Source organism: Pararge aegeria, chromosome 4, assembly GCF_905163445.1.
Source record: "Pararge aegeria chromosome 4, ilParAegt1.1, whole genome shotgun sequence".
Taxonomy (NCBI): Eukaryota; Metazoa; Arthropoda; class Insecta; order Lepidoptera; family Nymphalidae; genus Pararge; species Pararge aegeria.
Window position 1 is genome coordinate 11033226 of NC_053183.1, and position 17411 is coordinate 11050636.

A 17411-nucleotide genomic window follows, 5' to 3' on the forward strand; every position below is an offset into this window, starting at 1 on the left:
CTTGCTTTACCGGTGAAAGAGAACATCGCAAGGAAACCTGTATGCCTGCGAATTCTCCATAATGTTCTCCAAGACGTGTGAAGTCTACGAATCCGTACTTGGCGAGCATGGTAGACTATGGCCTTAACATCTGCCTAGCCCGTCAATGATTACCATAAAAAAACTAATCACTTTGTTATTTGTTTATATTATAACAGGAGTTTCTTCCGAGTTTTTTTTTTCTTTTTTTGAATTTCCTACTGCGGTAACCTCCTTCCAAGTTCGCCTGCAGCTTTTTCTAAGAGTATATCAAAAACCCTAACGCAGTCTGCGCTTTTTGTTGATGCTTACAAATTTTGTTTCAGCTTGGTGAACTTCAGCGTTCCATACTTGAGCTACTTGGTTATCATAACTCTGATTGCCCTATCGATAGCTCTCTACCTTATACCAGTCAACTATTTATTTATGGCTCTTGGTAAGTAACTTAAGGATGGTTTTAATACCAGAATTTTTTAAATTTTTATATGAGTATTGTATTTTCTTAAATCCAACTTGAATTGAATGGTTGGAGATTTGGAAACTTTCAGGAAAACATCCTCAACTTCTCAAATCGATGAAATGAAAGTCTATTTGCTCTTATCTCTTACATCGTGAATTTTTATTTTGGAAAGTTATTTTAATTACGATATAAAATAAGATTTTAATAAAATATATATTAATTACTAATAATACTTAATAATAAAGAAAACAAATAAAAATAAAAGCAAACAGTCTTTATTTGCAACAAATAATGACTAAGTTTGTTTTGGCTCAAAATTTATCGACATATTTGCTCGTTTCGTTAGTCTTTATTCATTCAATATTTTGGTTCAAATTTTAACCCATAGATTTAAATGCGACCAACTGACTAAAGGCAAGTTTTGTTTTTTACAGGTACTTATAAGTTTACTCGTAAGTTCTTAAATCCAACGAGAGTTCCTAACAATGATCTGCTTGATTTCATATCACGGGTTCCTGATGATGAGATGTTGGTAAGTAGCCATTTCTTTTTAATAATAAATAAGTAAATAAATATAATACTACAATACACACATCGCCATCAAGCCCCAAAGTAAGCGTAGCTTGTGTTATGGGTACTAAGATAATTTATGAATATTTTATTATAAATACTTTCAATATACAGAATAACACCTAGATGCTGAAAAATAACATTATTCAGTGGTGGGAATCGAACCCACGGTCTTTTACTCAGAAACCAGGTTCACTGCCCACCGCAAATAAATATTGGCACACATCTGAATAGTTAACAAAAGTTCCGAAGCTTTATAATAATTTATGTTACAGAAACAATGGCGTGAACTAAAAGTTCCTGAGCCGAATTTGAATCAGTCAGATCCAGCAAAAAGCAGATAGTGAAGAATCAATAGACGATGCATTTATTGGTTGAAACATTGTTATATTTTGGATACAGTGCCATATAGAGCAAGGCAAGGTATAAAGAAGATAAATGGGACGAAACGAGCGTGCAATACCTTAAGATTCCTTTAGGGATAAATAGTCTGTAATTTAAATTTAAAAAATTGCATATTCTTGTATCAAGTTATTTTGCCAGATTTGTGGAAAAGGCGAGGATTAGAATGTAAGGGATATTAGATTAAGAGAACTCTAAAAAGTTTATTTAAAGACAAACCTAGAATTAACAAAGTTATGAGTACAGTATATATTATGCTACTCAAGGACATCGCTCAACGAGCCATGTAGCTGAAGACAATGGGGTCTCAACGTGTTGAAATGGAGACCTCGCATCAGTAAACATAGCGTTGGTTGAGCTTCGACAAGAGGGACGGACCACATCAAATGAGTCGAAGGGAGCGGCATGGAAAAACTATGTCCAGCTCTGGACATCCATTGGTTGCCATGACGATGATTAAAGGAATTAAATGTTAGTGAAAAACACAATTAGCAAAGTTTTTATGGATTATGTACTAGAATCACATCGTACACCTAACTTTCAGTTTACTTTCGGTAGCACTGAATATTAAAAAACAATATTTATTTATTACATCATTAAAGTAATTTAAAACTACGGACTACCTTAAATTAGGGGTACTGATAGACCTGAAGATTTTAAATGATTGACGTTGGTATTCTTGGTTGGGTTCTGGAACGCCTAACTCTTTCCAATCTTTCTGAAAGTAAACAAAATAATGAAATTGTTAATTAATTTCATACCTAATGCAACAACGTAATTTAAGGCACCTGGAAATAGGTATAAATATTACTATGCCAGTGGGATATGAAGATTTAAGGTACTAAGCATAATACCCAAAACTATTGTTGCACATTTTTTTATTAAAAACACTCCAAATTTGAAATGAAAAATACGCTGTGACAGCCACAACAACAGCAGTTCTTACAGTTAAAATCATGTGAGGTTAAGCATTACTATGGCAACAGTAATAAGTTTACGGTCCTAAATATTTTTTAAAATAATAATTATCTGACACGTTCACACGGACACACACAAAAGTGTAAATATGATCTCAAATCAATCATTTAGGGTTGTCAATTTGTTAGAGTACTTTTATATGAGCATTATATTAATATAAAATATGAGTAACTAGAAAATATAAAAGTATTAAAAAAAACTGATAACTCTATAACTATGGCTAGCTCATAGGGGTCCGTTAATACAAACACACAAGCACGTGTAAATGTGATGTCAAGTCATTCAATCATGTCAGCTATATGGAAACTAAATTAATATGAAATTTAAATTACTGGAAATAATAATATCGTTACTCTAAATCGTGTATTAGCGATATTTTTTATAGATGGTTTCCTAAGGCTAGTAACACTTTCCAAATTGCCTTATATAATACAAAAATATAGTTTTATAAGTTATAGGCTTTATCTAAACTCAAATATATTTATTAACTCGTTTAACCGTGTTGTCGAGTCGATAAAGACATTTGTAAACTCTTGTTTATAAATTTGTTAACTAAACTGTGATTTATTATGCATTCGAATTTAAGAATAAGAACTTATAGTTGTAAAAGAAACTTAGAGGTAGTATTTATAACTAAGTTATTAACTTGTAATACTGTGTAATAGAGACTGAAATAAGTTACCAATTTCCTGCTATCCGGTACTCTCGAAAGGAAGTCTATTAAACCATTATTTAAAACTCTGTCTGGGTTTGAATATTTCCTCCCGAATTTGTAAATCCCTTAAACAATCAAACGAAAACAGTGGATTAGCTGTCGATTAATAAACATAGCTATGTAAGTATTTAAAATGTTATTGGTATTCTTTATCATAATCAGTCTATTAATGTCTCACTGCTTGGCACTGGCCACCTTTACGTAGATGAGAAGTTTGTAGAGCATAGACCCACCACGTTGCTACAATGCAGGTTCTTGGGCAATAACGATTATTATCACATATCAACCGGGACCAACTGCTTAAGAAATTTTAAGCTTTCACTTGGATAAACTTATTAACTTAATAATTATTGTTGGGCCGAACAGGGAAGGGAACCTCAGAAGGGAAGGGAGTTTCCTTGTGTGCCCAGTTTATCCTATATAGTACAGATTTCAATTCAATTTAAAAGATAGGTTTGAAGGCTTACCCAAACTCATTAGGAAATAATTAATTGGTATGAAATACAATCCGACAGATGAGACTAGCAGTAGAATCATGGCAATGACGCTCAAGAAAGGCACCTTGAAGGTAAATAAACTGAAAAGAGGGAAAAAATTACGTTCAGATATCATTAAAACTATAATAGCGAGTACAAGTTTATTATATTTATTTTTTTAAGTTTATACTTTTTTTGGCGCGTTAGGGAAAAATGATGAGAGTAAATTTTTACGAAGCGCGCGCGCATCACACTAAATACCGTCTCAAAAAAGCGACACAATGAAGTTAGCTATAGTCAACATATTAGTTTTTCAAAAAAAGTTTTGACAGTGTACTTACACCTTCAATTGTCAAAGTCTGCGGGCTCATTCCAAAATCTCAAATTTGAATGCGAGTTAAACTTTGTTGTACGATAATGAGATAACTAGATAATGCGGTATAATAAAATTTTCAATGTATTGTGGTTTTTTCAAAAAACGTAGAATAATACGAAAGATAAAATTTTTGAAAAGATCTTTATCTTAAGAAGAAGAAGAAGAAGAAAAAGTCTTTATTGCACATACAAATATAAAATCAGGTTAACAAAAAAATAAAAAATAAAAAATAAAAACTATACATATGCACAAAGGCGGTCTTATCGCTCGAAGCGATCTCCTCCAGACAACCTTTGGTTGAAGAAACATATTAGAGAAAACGGGATAGTGCAATAATTAAATTGTGCTAATTATAAACATTACATACTAATACTACATATATATAGTAAAACTACTATATATATATCTTATTACGCCACTTTACTATACATATCTACTATGTATATATCTTATACGCTTATACGCATCTTTACTATATATATATCTTATTACGCCAAAGAAGTATAACTTTTAAATCGTGTACATAGGTACACACATGTTTTTTACCTTAACAACTGACGGACCATCTCCTGTTAACAGAACATCACTACGCAGGGCATACAAGACACATGTACAAATTGCTGCCCTGTAAATACAGCGGCAACCACGCCACTCAAACCGGAACACAGCTTGTTGCTTGTAGCATAACATTAGTACTTCCCCGGATGAGCTCTGTCACGAAAAACTCTCTTACTCTAGTTCTATTTCCGATAATTAACTTACTTTAAAAGTCTCTCTTTATAAGACACAATAAAATCGATCCCATTTGTAATAGTTAATGTCATTGTTTGTAAATCCTGTATTCTTCCACCGACGGTCTTCTCTTCCTGTAAATTAAGTAAGAGTTATAAATTGTGTGTGAATGCTAATCATTATCATAATAACATTTTGTGGATCATATATGTGTCATTACTAGCTGTTGAATAGAAATTGCTGTGATGTGGCATTAAATTTAGTTGTAGATCTAAAAATTTTAAAGTATTAAGTATCGCTAAGCCAGTTCTGTCCGCTATCTCCAACCACAGCTTGGGCAAAATTAAACACGTATTATAACCTCTAAAGTAAAAAATAATTATTTAAATCGATTATAATTTGTCAGAGTTATGGTGTAAAATCGTCAAACACTCATCCCCTCTTCAAAGGTACCGAGCTTAATGTCGGGATAAAAAGTATCCTATATTACTTCTAACACTTCCGAGAAAATGTGTACAAAGTGTCATGAGGATCGGTTAACTCGTTTTTGCGTGAAAGCGTAACAAACAAACTTACATTGACATTTATAATATTAGTATAGGCATTTAAAGTGCAAAACAAAAATTCTAAATTCAAAAAATATATACGTCAAGTCTATATGTTTTTAGTGACCCGGTTTGGAAGGCAGATTCTATCTAAAAGAAGCCGGCAAGAAACACATTGCTCTTTTTCAACATTATAATTTTTAAAAAATTTCTGTCTTACGAGAGATGAAGTGCATGTACAATTTGCACTTAATACTAGTACTTCAGAACATAGGTTGTCGAAGTAAGCTCCGCGAACTATTCAGTAGTTAGTCAGCAAGCTAAGATGCCTGTGTACCAATCGAAAAAATACAAAGTCACAGTAAAAAGACTTCACATTGATTCTATGCGTTCGGACAAACGTCTTCAGTTAGTGCTTCTAGCGGAGCGATTGTAAGATAAAAATCAGTTAAACCGAATAGACTACTGAAAACGAGTGAGATACGGTTCATTTAACTGTTTATTTTTAATCAAAACGAATAAGAGCGTGAAATTCTTATTTCTAAACTTCTCATAAGAAAATTTTGCCTTTTTATCTGATATTTAACAAAAACCTCTTTTGCACCGCGTTACATCGCCAGCCCGCACTATTACTTCGATTTCTCGTCCACTATTAGATACCGGGTGTAAAATGATTATAACCATCCTCAAGAATTGGGCTACTAAATTTATACATAATTTCAAATCCTACAATCAGTTAAGAGATGGTAGCGTTCAAAGAAACCATTTAAAACAAAATGCTTGTTAGCGTTATTATGTAAGACTTAGGGTTTATGTAGAAAGCTACTGAGAAACTTCATCATCATCATCATCATCACATCAACCCATTACCGGCTGACTACAGGGCACGGATCTCTTTCCCACAATGAGAAGGGGGTTAAGGCCGTAATCTACCAGCCTGACCCAGTGCGGATTGGTGGACTCCACACACCTTTGAGAACATTATTGGGAATTCTCGAACATGCCTGTTTCCTCGAAATGTTTTTCCTTCACGCTTGAAGCAAGTGATCTATTTTAATTGCTTAAAACGCACCTAACTTATAGAAAACTTTGAGGTGCTGGGATTCGAACTCGGCACTCCGAAATTGAAGTCGAAATCCTACCCAACTACTAACTGAGCTATAACCGCAAAACCCAACTTAATCCAACCAAAATTAAACATTAAAACTCGGTTCGGGAAAGAAATAAAAAATATACTGCGTATTTTCAAGCTCAATGTTTCCAGTAGAACGCGCACGGATAAAATTCAATTATCGGACATCGATGGACAGGGGACGTAACGCAATTAGCGACGCTTCGGATACGGTAATGCAGTTTTCGTATCCAGCCAAATCAGGTTGATTGTGGCCTCCACGCACTAACGGATTTTGTTATTTGACTATGTTACGTTTTCAGTTCTACTAATATAGACATCACTGGTTTTGTATGCAAGTACAGCACCTATATTGTCAAATCTAAAAAACTGCGGTATAGATACGGACATAGATTAAGATATAAAGATTTTTCACTTAGTTTAATTGTAAACAATGCACTACTACAGAACAGTTAAATATGTCTAATAACCAGCTCCTATGTAATAACTTACCTAGGTGCCGTGATAGCCCAGTGGTTAGGGCTTCGGCTTCCCTTTCGAGGGGGCCGAGTTCGAATCCCAGCACGAACTTCTTACTTTCCTAGTTATGTGCGTTTTTAATTAAGCAATTAAAAATGCAGTGAAGGAAAACATCGTGAGGAAACCTGCATGCCTGATAGACATCCATTATGTTATCAAAATCGTGTGGAGTCAACCAATCCTCACTGGGTCAGGGTAGTGGACTACGGCCATAGCAAACTGATCAACAAAAAGGTGGTAGTGCAATGTCTACGTTACGGGTGCCGGGATATATCCTATCGGGATAAACTTAGGTGAACAAGGCATTTTAGGAGCTCCCAAAACGAACGCAACATTTCTCAGAGTTGAATTCTCTATTTTCCACTCCTCGCGAAAAATAAAACAAAGACGTATGTTTTTGAAGTTAAGTTTTTTATCTCACTGCAAGTTTGATGAATGTAGAGTCTCAGGCTTTCCTTTCCATACCAGGCTATGCAATAAGGCATTATCGAGAGAGTGGATTGAAAAGGGTATTCTTATTATACATTCCAAATAGATACAAAGATAACGTAAACAAATCTAGATATCCTAAAAGCTTTTACAGTGCTTTTGTCAATGCTAAGTACTCTGTGAAACGGAGAAAATGACCTGTGGACCGATTTCCATCAAACATGCTTAGGACACTCCCGAATTTCGAACTCCACTTTCAAAAAAAAACAAAATAAAATTATTTGATACGAAATATACGATGCCACAGATCGTACTACAAGAATCGGGTGATAATAAACACAATAGAGCAAGAGAGTTTGGTTGTAAACCAAAATGACAAAACTTAAATAAGATAGACACTTTATTTACCTACCTTGTTTTCATCATCGTTTGCGCAATCCTGTACAATTGACACGTTATCTGAAAAATGTAAGTCAATAACAAATCACACTGAATTACAACACGACTTGATAAAAAATGCATGTGATGTAATGGATAATTTATTTGTTTATTAAATTATTTAGCAATATCAGACAGATAATTGTATCTACTGTCTATTTTGATAAAACTCTATGCTGTAATAACAACAACAAACACAAATATATTTATAACAATTAATATAACAACATTGTTGCTCATATATTACCTTGATTTTTACCAAAAATCCATTGATAAAGAAAAGGTATTAAGAGTAACAGTGGAATAGCCCAAAGCCTGAGATAATAACAAAAAACTAGCCATCCAATAAGCGTACAAAAGGAATATTCTCTATCATCCCACTCAAAAACATGCCTGTTGAATAAGAAAACAAGAATTAAAAAATCTCATAAGCATAAAGAAAATAGTAGAAGATCATAAAACGATCACAGTATTAGGTACCTGAGAGTATACCTAGCGTTTCCTTATTTTTATTAACTACGAGTAAGCCCTCTACTGTGATATATGATGATGGAATCTAAGATGTTAACGGGCTAACCCTGTTAGGGGCAATTCCGATCAAGGGGAATAGGTTTCATATAACTATTATTAAATCCATTCCCCTGTATCGGTTTCTACGCATCTACTAGAATGCTAAATCCTTGGCGGCCCGACTTAGTCGGTAGGCTGGTAACAAGCCGCGGACGAAGCCTGGAAGACATTGCTATGCAGCGAGCAATAAGCTGACCAAATTTGTATACGACATAGGTTTCTGTTTTCAGTGCTGAAGTGAGGTGTACAATAAATGTGTATTCATTTATTCATTCATTATTTTTATTGCAGAACGACAGTGGCAGTTAAAAAAATGCACTAAGTAAAAGTATTTGAAGTTTAATAAAAATGTACCACTTACTTATAATATTCATTTACTTCTACCAGCAAATTAAAAAGATCTGCTATGTATTTAGTATTACTGTAGACTAGTGCAAGGTCGAATTTGGGTGGTTTCTTAATGTGTTTTACTTCTTTAGCTTGAAACAGTCTCACAGTTGCTTTTATCTACAAAACAATATTTTTATAACTTTAATATCTAGATATGCTTACATATATTTTTTGCATTGAGGATTGTAAAAACATATCTTTAGGAATTTTAGAATTAACTGATTATTTGACATCTATTGTTTATTTTGGCAAATCCCATAAAATAGTGTCTGCAATAAGATGCAATCGTAATTAGCAAGATTTGTAACTCACTGGATTCCAAGCTAAAGACATTTGAAGTTTTATCCTTGGGCAGTTTCCTTTCGCATTACTCCGTTTTCTTTTATCTTTCAAGGCATACGAACGGATAACGCCGTTGCTTATCCTGAGTAATGGTATAGAAACCTTTCCTATAGACTCGTGTAGAAAAACATTTTTTAGTGAGCCGTCGTAGACTTTTACATCTAATGTTGAAGTTACGTCGTAAACTTTACTGTAAAAATATAACAAGTTATCTAAGAACATACCTCCTACTACCAACCTTTTCAATGTATATTAACTCAATAATAAACCGGTGAGGTTAAAAATAAATAAATGATCTAGTGACCTCACTAGGAATTCTGCCAAGCGCAATTCCTTTTCAAATGGGCGGATGACGAAAATAGAGGCATTAAATTAGTTTTCATGGCAACAATTGCACCAATTGTCACGTGTAAACTTCTAATATCATAATGCGTGCATTGATTTCATAACAATAATTTCAAGATCCGTGCGATGTTTGAATAAATCTAGTATAATATTTGTAAAAACAGCGGTGCCTAGTGGTTAATATTTCGACCTCCTTTTCGCCGGCACCGAGTTCGATACCCGAAAAGTTTGAAGGTTTTATTCTGAAATCAAATCTTATCATGACATCATATCTCCCTATTTTGCACTTTGAGGGAGGTATTACTGTCAGTTTACGCACACCGAGTGATTCTCCAACTTAAAATGTCACTTTTTTATTCTTTATTGCTTTTATAAGTGAATATAAATAGACAAATGTTGAGAAAAAACACTATTTTTAAAACACTCATGATATTTATTTAATTATTATTAATTTAAATATTTGTACGTCCGTGTGTCTGTATACGACAATAGGTACACACATCGCCATCTAGCCCCAAAGTAAGCGTAACTTGTGTTATGGGTACTGAGATAGCTGAGCTGAATATTTTTTTATGAATAAAATACACATAAATGCTTATAATATACAGATAAACACCCAGACACTGAAAAACATTCATGTTCATCACACAAACAATTTCCAGTTGTGTGTATGTGCGGATCCCGTATCTTGTGAGTTGTGGTCACGATAACGAGCGAAATACTTCACTTATCTCAATTGGTTTTTTTTTATAGGCTTCAGTATTTTAAGGAATAGAAGCCTATTACTTTTCACTGTATGACGTTTAATTATTATTTACAAATAATCTCAATTTTATTGTAATGAATGAGATTATGAGGCGTGCACTTTTGGATTTTCACAATATTTATCAATGTTACCAACCTAGTTTGCTGCGTCAGTGATGCCATCTCTGGAAAAATTACGTACACCTTTATTAATGAGATGTTAAAACTTACAAAACATAACATTTGTTCCATCTAGGTTCCGAGCTCGTAGCTGCGCGATTGGTCTCAACACTTTCATTATCAATTTCCAAGGTACAGTAAACATTTGATTTACTTATTAAACCTTTAGCTCCCAAAACATGTACATGTAAAATTCCAACTAAAGTCCAATCCTGTGGATTGTTTAGGATTTTCTGTAATAAATAAAGAAAGCTAGTTATAAATCTGAAACAAATAAAGAAAAGGGGTTTGTGATCTCTAAAAACTCAGTATTTTTAAGCCATAACAAGTTATTAAAATAAATGTTTGAGTTCAAAGAAAGTATGATTTTTATTTTCAATTCCAATACGGCTGATTAGATAAAAATTACTCATTTTTTAACGCAATTTGCTTGAAACGCCAAATTTTCCACTTTGCGCTCAATTTTGCGGCAATTATAGAGTTCACAATCCTTATTAACTTGAAACTTTAAACTAATGAAATTTTTTCTTAATATACTAGTCCCCATGACATTTCGTTTCCACGATTTCTGTTTTACAAACGTTCAACTAACTGATGAAATTTTGTCGAAATCAGTTCAGTCTTTCGTAAAGTAAAGTTTGCTTCGATTATCTCTTTTCATACGTTGTTAAGAGAGATTACTTTATAAACGTTGCAGGCTAGCACGTAACATCGATTGACAAACCAAAAAAGATTGTATGAAACCGCAGATATAATCGGATTAGAAAGCTTTTATAACTTTGTAGTTTGCAATTATCCTACCTACATTTTCCCAATAAAATCTCGGAAATGTGAATATGATTTAACCTAACCTTGGCTTTAGTTCTCAAAGCAATGGGTATCACCTATTAAATCCTTCGATGGCCGATAGGTGCAGTGATCAGCGACCCTTGAGTCCAAGGCTAAGGGTTCGATTCCCACAACTCGAAAATGTATAATATTCATATAAATATTCATCATTCATAGTCGTACGCATAACACAAGCTACGCTTACTTTGGGGCTCCATGGCGATGTTATGTTTTCACAAAGACTCGATATGCCTAATTATCCTGCTACATATACGAGTAGATTTATGTTTTTCAACAAATGAAGTAATTATTTGTTGATTTGGATTAGTTATTGGTGTTAATCCTGATAATGAACATAGATATCCAGATTTATCTACGATACTGAGCATAACTAATAATTGGGTTGAAACCTCGAGGTTAAGCAACAGCAATTTAGTGTTATTATCCTTTTGAGGCTTATTTAGTAGTAGTAAGAGCTTCTTGTGACATAGCTCATACAGAGCAACACTTCACAAAGATTGTACGTTCTACCAAGTGTCGCCCTGTGCCAACTAAGCTGAGTGTTTAAAGCCTCAATGCTGCTTGGCGGTATAACTTTACCGGACGAGCTCTGTCACAAAAAGCGCTGCTAGTCATTTGACACATTTTAATGAATTCGTAAATCACAAATTGTGTTGAATGTTTTCAGATCATGAATGATGTGAAACTATACTAAATATTTGTACCTATCCACTACGTCATAAATACTTATTGACCTCGAGGTCCTGGATTGGGCTCCTAATTTGGGCTAACTATACGTATTTACAAACGTTAAAAAAATCACAGTGCCAGGCCGGAGTAAAGAAATTGGAGTTGTCTACACCGCGCTTCGGTAGTCCTGTTACGAAAAAAGCTTCGGCTGATAGAAAGTAATATAATCTTACAGCCCACCAGTCTGCATTGGAGCAGCATGTTGGGTCTATGCTCTTAAACCTTACCTACCAGTGGGCTATGTATGAATTAATGATGGTAATATGATAGGTACTATTAACAACTTTGTGCTAATACTCACATGACTTATAACGCATTCACGTAAATCCACAAAGCTGTTACTTGTATTATCTGGCGAGCAGATGGCACACATCGTAACTGAAACATGTATTGCGCCATACCCATCGTCGAGTTGCTGCCAAATTTCGTGGGTGCGCTCCTTTTCGTACTTAGATAAGTCTAAAACACAACTTGGGTACACAAATTATATTAATTAAGTATCATTTTGGTTTTGTTATTCTTAAGTATGTTTAGCCTACAACAATCCACTACTGGAATAAAGCCCCAGGGGAGAGTTTGCCTATAATCACTATGTTTTGCAGACGGGTTGGTGATCCCAGTAGATGGTAGGAGTAGAAAAAAGTAGAACATAGCTACTGCCCGTTCTCTGTTATATTCCCTTAGTCGCCTCGTACGATACCCGCGGGAAAATGAGGGCATTCTAATGACTGTATTCTAATTTACCGTCACTACACGGAATCTTCAAGTGTATTTACGCCATTACATATCTCAAACTAAGTACACTTCCCTTCCAAAGAAAACACCCGATCCGGAATCCCCAACACCCAAGAGTTTTTATGAACAATTTAGGTACATATTCGATTTAACATCTTAGGGAACATAACAAAAGAAACCGTAAGTTTAAAAGAATTTTTTTACTTTACCACACTAGTAAAATATGATATATTAAATCAAAGCTTTACCCAACGTTGACTTTATTATAAACGGTTTTAATCAGTTCCAATGTGCAATTAATCCGTATAGTATTTTTGCCTTAAAATAGTTAAATGTGTGTGTTTTCCAAGCGCATGTTGTCTGAGTTACTTATATTTTAACACCAGAATCATTTTCTTTTTCAGTTGCATCGGGGACCCACAGAATTGAGAAATATAGTGCATTGTTTCCCAAAGTGAAAACGCCCTGCGCACGCGGCACGTCTCACTTCAAACTCGAGGAATGTTGGTAGCTCACAAACTTTTTACCATTTTCCCATTTTATGGTAAACATTTAGAACAAGTAAAATAATTACTTTTAAATACTAAATGGTATGAAGTGACAAACCAACTGTTCGAGAAACACTACGAAAGTGGGGTGGTATTTGATGCTTTAATATTAGTCGTACACGGCTTCTGTATGTTCCTTAGTCTGCACCGAAATCGAATCATTTTCTAAAATAACATGTTTTGTTTTGAAGTATTAACCTACCTAATCAGTTGTGGTAACTTATAGGTCGAAAACGTATGCACATCTCATAAGCGAAGCGTTGAGGTGGGTATTACTGTCAGTTTACGCACACTGAGTGATTCTCCAACTTAAAATGTCACTTTTTTATTCTATTATATTGCTTTTATAAGTGAATATAAATAGACAAATGTCGAAAAAACACCACTTTTAACACTCATGATATTTTTAAATCTCTTTTTATTATTTAAACTACTTAATTAAAAAAATGTTTAAAAAACTTCTGTCTTGGACGTCCGTGTGTCTGTATGTGCGGATCCCGTATCTTGTGGTCACGATAACGAGCGAAATACTTCACTTATCGAATTGGTTTTTTTATATGCTTCTTGTATAGGTATTTTGAGGAATAGCAGCCTATTACTTTTCACGGTATAATTAGATGTAGTTTGATTATTATTTACAAATAATCTCATTTTTATTGTAATGAATGAGATTATGAGGCCTGCACTTTTAGATTTTCCAACTATTTAATCTATATTTGAGGTGTTTTTGATTTAAGACACAACTTATCTTACCTGCCCATAGGATTTTTCATTTTTCCCTCGTCCCTCAAAGATATATTTAGTACCCAATTTTGATAGAGATGCAGTCGAAATCTTTCTTTCCATTGCGGATTTTGACTGCTCGGTACACTTTTGGATCTACACGATTCTGACCCCAGTCTTAAACAAGGTTGAAATGATAATTTAAAATCTTATTTCAAGTAGGTCACTTTTAGTATCAACGTTCTGTCAGTAATGCTTAGCAATTTTGTGCAGACCTGGCAGATAGGGGGGGTTGTTTTGGTCCGTGCAAGTCGGACATGCTCCGATCATAGCAGGTATCATGCAGAAGTCCGAAGGGATTTTTACCTCCTCAAACAATATAGAAAAAAAGTCTGTCAGTAATAGGTTATGACGACTGTACCACCATTTCATATGTATATTACGTATGTGTAGTGGTTAGCATGTTAGAATATAAATAACTTTGACCTTGATTCCATTCCCAAGTTGAGCCAAAAATTGTAAGTTACGAGTAGTTTTTAGTACCAACCAGCCTGAATATTGGCTGGTAGGTAAAGTTAAGAAATTGGCGTTGCCCACTGCCTTTCCTGGCAGAATACTTTAAGCTGGCATGGCAGTCCCGTTTATTATCACGAATAAGTCAAAATTATAGTACTTAGGTGCATCGACGATCGATCGATTGATGAAATAACACCCTATTTCTTATTTTTTTACCCGTCGTTATCTAGTAAGGTTGGATAAAAATAATAATAGTAAAAAATAATAATAGTAAAATATAATAATAGTAAAAATAACAATAATAATAATTGGTTGTTGGATTGCTATACAGAAGTAGTTCTTAGAACGTCGCTTATTATTGAAAAGGTGCCCTGACTCCGGCTGCTTTTGCGTAGTCAAAAATTATTGGATGGATTTTTTTTTTAATTTCGAATAGTGCTTGTTTCTATTTTATAAAATTAAACATTCTTAAAAATTTAAAAAAAAATGTATATAAATAACTATAGATAAAAATAGTAACATGAAAATAATAAATCAGAATAAATACACTAATTTGTTAGTAAAAATATTAATTTTAAACTATATATGTTGTTCCCTTTTACTAATCCTGAAATCTATCTTAAAAACTACTTGCGCCCCCTAGCGCTAACATGAGCATCATTGCATGTCAGCGAGAGAAGACTGTCTAGCCTACATGCCAATGTGCTAAGGAGGGCGATAATCCAACTAGCAAGCCTGCTACGCTGCTGGACTCAGCTGGACGCTGGATTTAAAGTAGGCCTACTTGGATTCAATAATGTTTGAATTTGTTCGTACTTTTCCATTCCTTAACCAAATATCTTTTAATAATTAAAGTGCATACAAACCTTAGTTTACAAGACAAAGTATGTGATACTCCATCGTCAGGAACTGGCGGAAGACACTTAGCTTCGACTAGCACTATATTTACGACGGTTTCCCAACTTCGATCCAATTTTTTAACCTGCAATGAGTATAACAACAATTACTAAGGTGAGTAAAGATTGGAAACGCATAAACGCGGGAAGAATATAACTACAGCTGTTTTTTGATAAAAAAAAAGGTACCTCTTCTAGGTAGCGTTGACTATTTTTCATTTATTTTAATGTAATCCACAGGCAGGAGCTAAAGATTATATCAATTGGGGGATATCATTCTTATCTGACAAGGGATATAATTAACGTGTCCACCTGCTAAAGCGGGAACATGGAATAGGAGAAGTTTACCCCCGTTTATTTTTACACATCTACAGTGGCGTGCATAGAGGGTGCACAGGGTATGCAAATGTTATAAAATGCGCATATTGGCGCAGTGGGCAGCGATACTGCTTTCTGAGTCCAAGGTCGTGGGTTCGATTCCCACAACTGGCAAATGTTTGTGTGATGAGCATTAATGTTTTTGTGTCTGGGTGTTTATATGGATATTATTAGTATTTATAATTTATATACATAAAATTATTCATTCATCAGTCATCTTAGTAACCAAAACACAAGCTACGCTTACTTTGGTGCTAGGTGGCGATGTGTGTATCGTCGTAGTGTGTTTATTTATTATTTATTTTAATCCAGTACGAGTTATAAAAACATAAGTGTAGGCTTTTTATAACTCTTACATTGCCTATCCTTAAATTTCTTATAAATAGTACTGGAGATTTTTATCATTTTATATAATCTGCATACCCCGTGCATACCCTCTATGCACGCCACTGCACCTCTATAAATATCCAAATAGGATATTATTAATTCCTTCCTTTTGTGCACCAATGCTCTGAGAGTTGATACAGCTGTGGGAGAAGATACATTTTTATCCTTTCCCCGGGGAGATAATTTTCCCCTGCCCATGCTAGCCGTGCTGGTAATACATGCACTCTAAAATGGTAACGGGCTAGCATGTTATGGCCTATTACCATCGTAGACTGCATCGTCACATACCATCAAGTGAAAACCCCACATTTAGTTAGTCTGACGGTAAAAAAACTAACATCCTATAAAAAGTTTCTGCGCTTAGTAAAAGATGGCGTTATACAGCGTATACCTACGCTATTTAATAAGTTAGTGTTAATGCCCCAATGGAGTAATAATTAAAACAAGAGATATAATTTAAAAAAAAATATTTACCGTATCCTTTGTTTTTGATACAGTTGTATCTACTATAGAATTTAGGAAACCCGGGCGCCACCTGTTAGCATACACAAAATCATTATCTTATGAGCTAGTTACACTAACGTGTTTATATCCTCTTTGGTAAGTGCCTCTGTATGAATGTATGTAAATACTTTATTGTACACCGCAGACAGTGCAGACACTTATAACTATGAGAAACAACAGTAAACTTAAATATAGGTTATATGTTATGAACGGTAAGAGTTTTTCCACCTTACTAACATCAAGAAAGACACTATGAACATCTGTTGCAAGCAGGCGTCGATAAAAGCTAAACCAAATTTACTACTCGTATTTTTTATAAACAGTTTATAGGTATTGTACATATTATATAACTAATGGGCATAAAGCTTTTTTTCACTTTTAATTTGTGCAATACAGACTTTATCTATCTATCTATCTAAAAAGAATATTTTGCAACCAAGTTGCCAAAAAATAAATTAACATATTATTTTATTTTTCTAATTTATGCCCGTGCGAAGACGTGGTGAATCGCTAGTAAAATGTAAAATTTACTTACTGGATTACATTCCGTTGCGTAGGTTTTTGCTTTGCTGTATTACTGAGCATGAAATCCATTGTGAGGTTCTAGTAGGTACCTATTGTGAAGAATTTGCGATTTTTATATATTTCACTTTATTAAAAATTTCTTAAATAAAGTTGCACCTCTTTGGTCGCGCTACTAATAAGTCTATTAATATCGTGACTACGATTAGTAATTCCATATTTTCTTTACCAACAGTAATATCAGCTTATCAATATAAATTTAT

At 34.1% G+C, this 17411-nt stretch overlaps 2 protein-coding genes across 3 annotated transcripts in view; one reads left to right on the top strand and one right to left on the bottom strand.

The window, feature by feature from the left end:
- The window catches only part of LOC120637611 (multiple C2 and transmembrane domain-containing protein-like), a 59581-nt gene extending 56412 nt beyond the window's left edge, over positions 1–3169 (top strand). For both annotated transcript variants that reach the window (XM_039909493.1, XM_039909494.1), the window contains exons 12-14: positions 345–454; positions 913–1010; positions 1324–3169. In XM_039909493.1, the coding sequence (XP_039765427.1) occupies positions 345–454; positions 913–1010; positions 1324–1392 (277 nt within the window). In that variant the 3' untranslated portion in view covers positions 1393–3169. The remainder of the gene's footprint in view (positions 1–344; positions 455–912; positions 1011–1323) is intronic.
- On the bottom strand, positions 2070–17220 carry LOC120623520 (multiple C2 and transmembrane domain-containing protein-like). Its single transcript, XM_039889571.1, has 14 exons — positions 17162–17220; positions 16597–16657; positions 15328–15443; positions 13976–14122; positions 12241–12409; positions 10413–10594; positions 9063–9282; positions 8722–8867; positions 8038–8183; positions 7765–7811; positions 4758–4861; positions 3611–3720; positions 3111–3208; positions 2070–2168 (listed from the first exon to the last, which is right to left on the bottom strand). The coding sequence occupies exons 1-14, from the start codon at positions 17218–17220 to the stop codon at positions 2070–2072; spliced, it is 1704 nt and encodes a 567-aa protein (XP_039745505.1).
- Between the last annotated feature and the right edge of the window lie 191 nt (positions 17221–17411).

What these genes read in the sequence shown, in the direction of transcription:
- LOC120623520 (XM_039889571.1), bottom strand. Translation starts at nt 17,220, where the DNA reads ATGGATTTCATGCTCAGTAATACAGCAAAGCAAAAACCTACGCAACGG. An exon ending in ATGAAAAATCCTATGGGCAG is followed by an intron (nt 12,410 to 13,975) that starts GTAAGATAAGTT and finishes TGTGTACCCAAG; the next exon opens with TTGTGTTTTAGACTTATCTA. An exon ending in TTATTTCCTAATGAGTTTGG is followed by an intron (nt 3,209 to 3,610) that starts GTAAGCCTTCAA and finishes TGATTGTTTAAG; the next exon opens with GGATTTACAAATTCGGGAGG.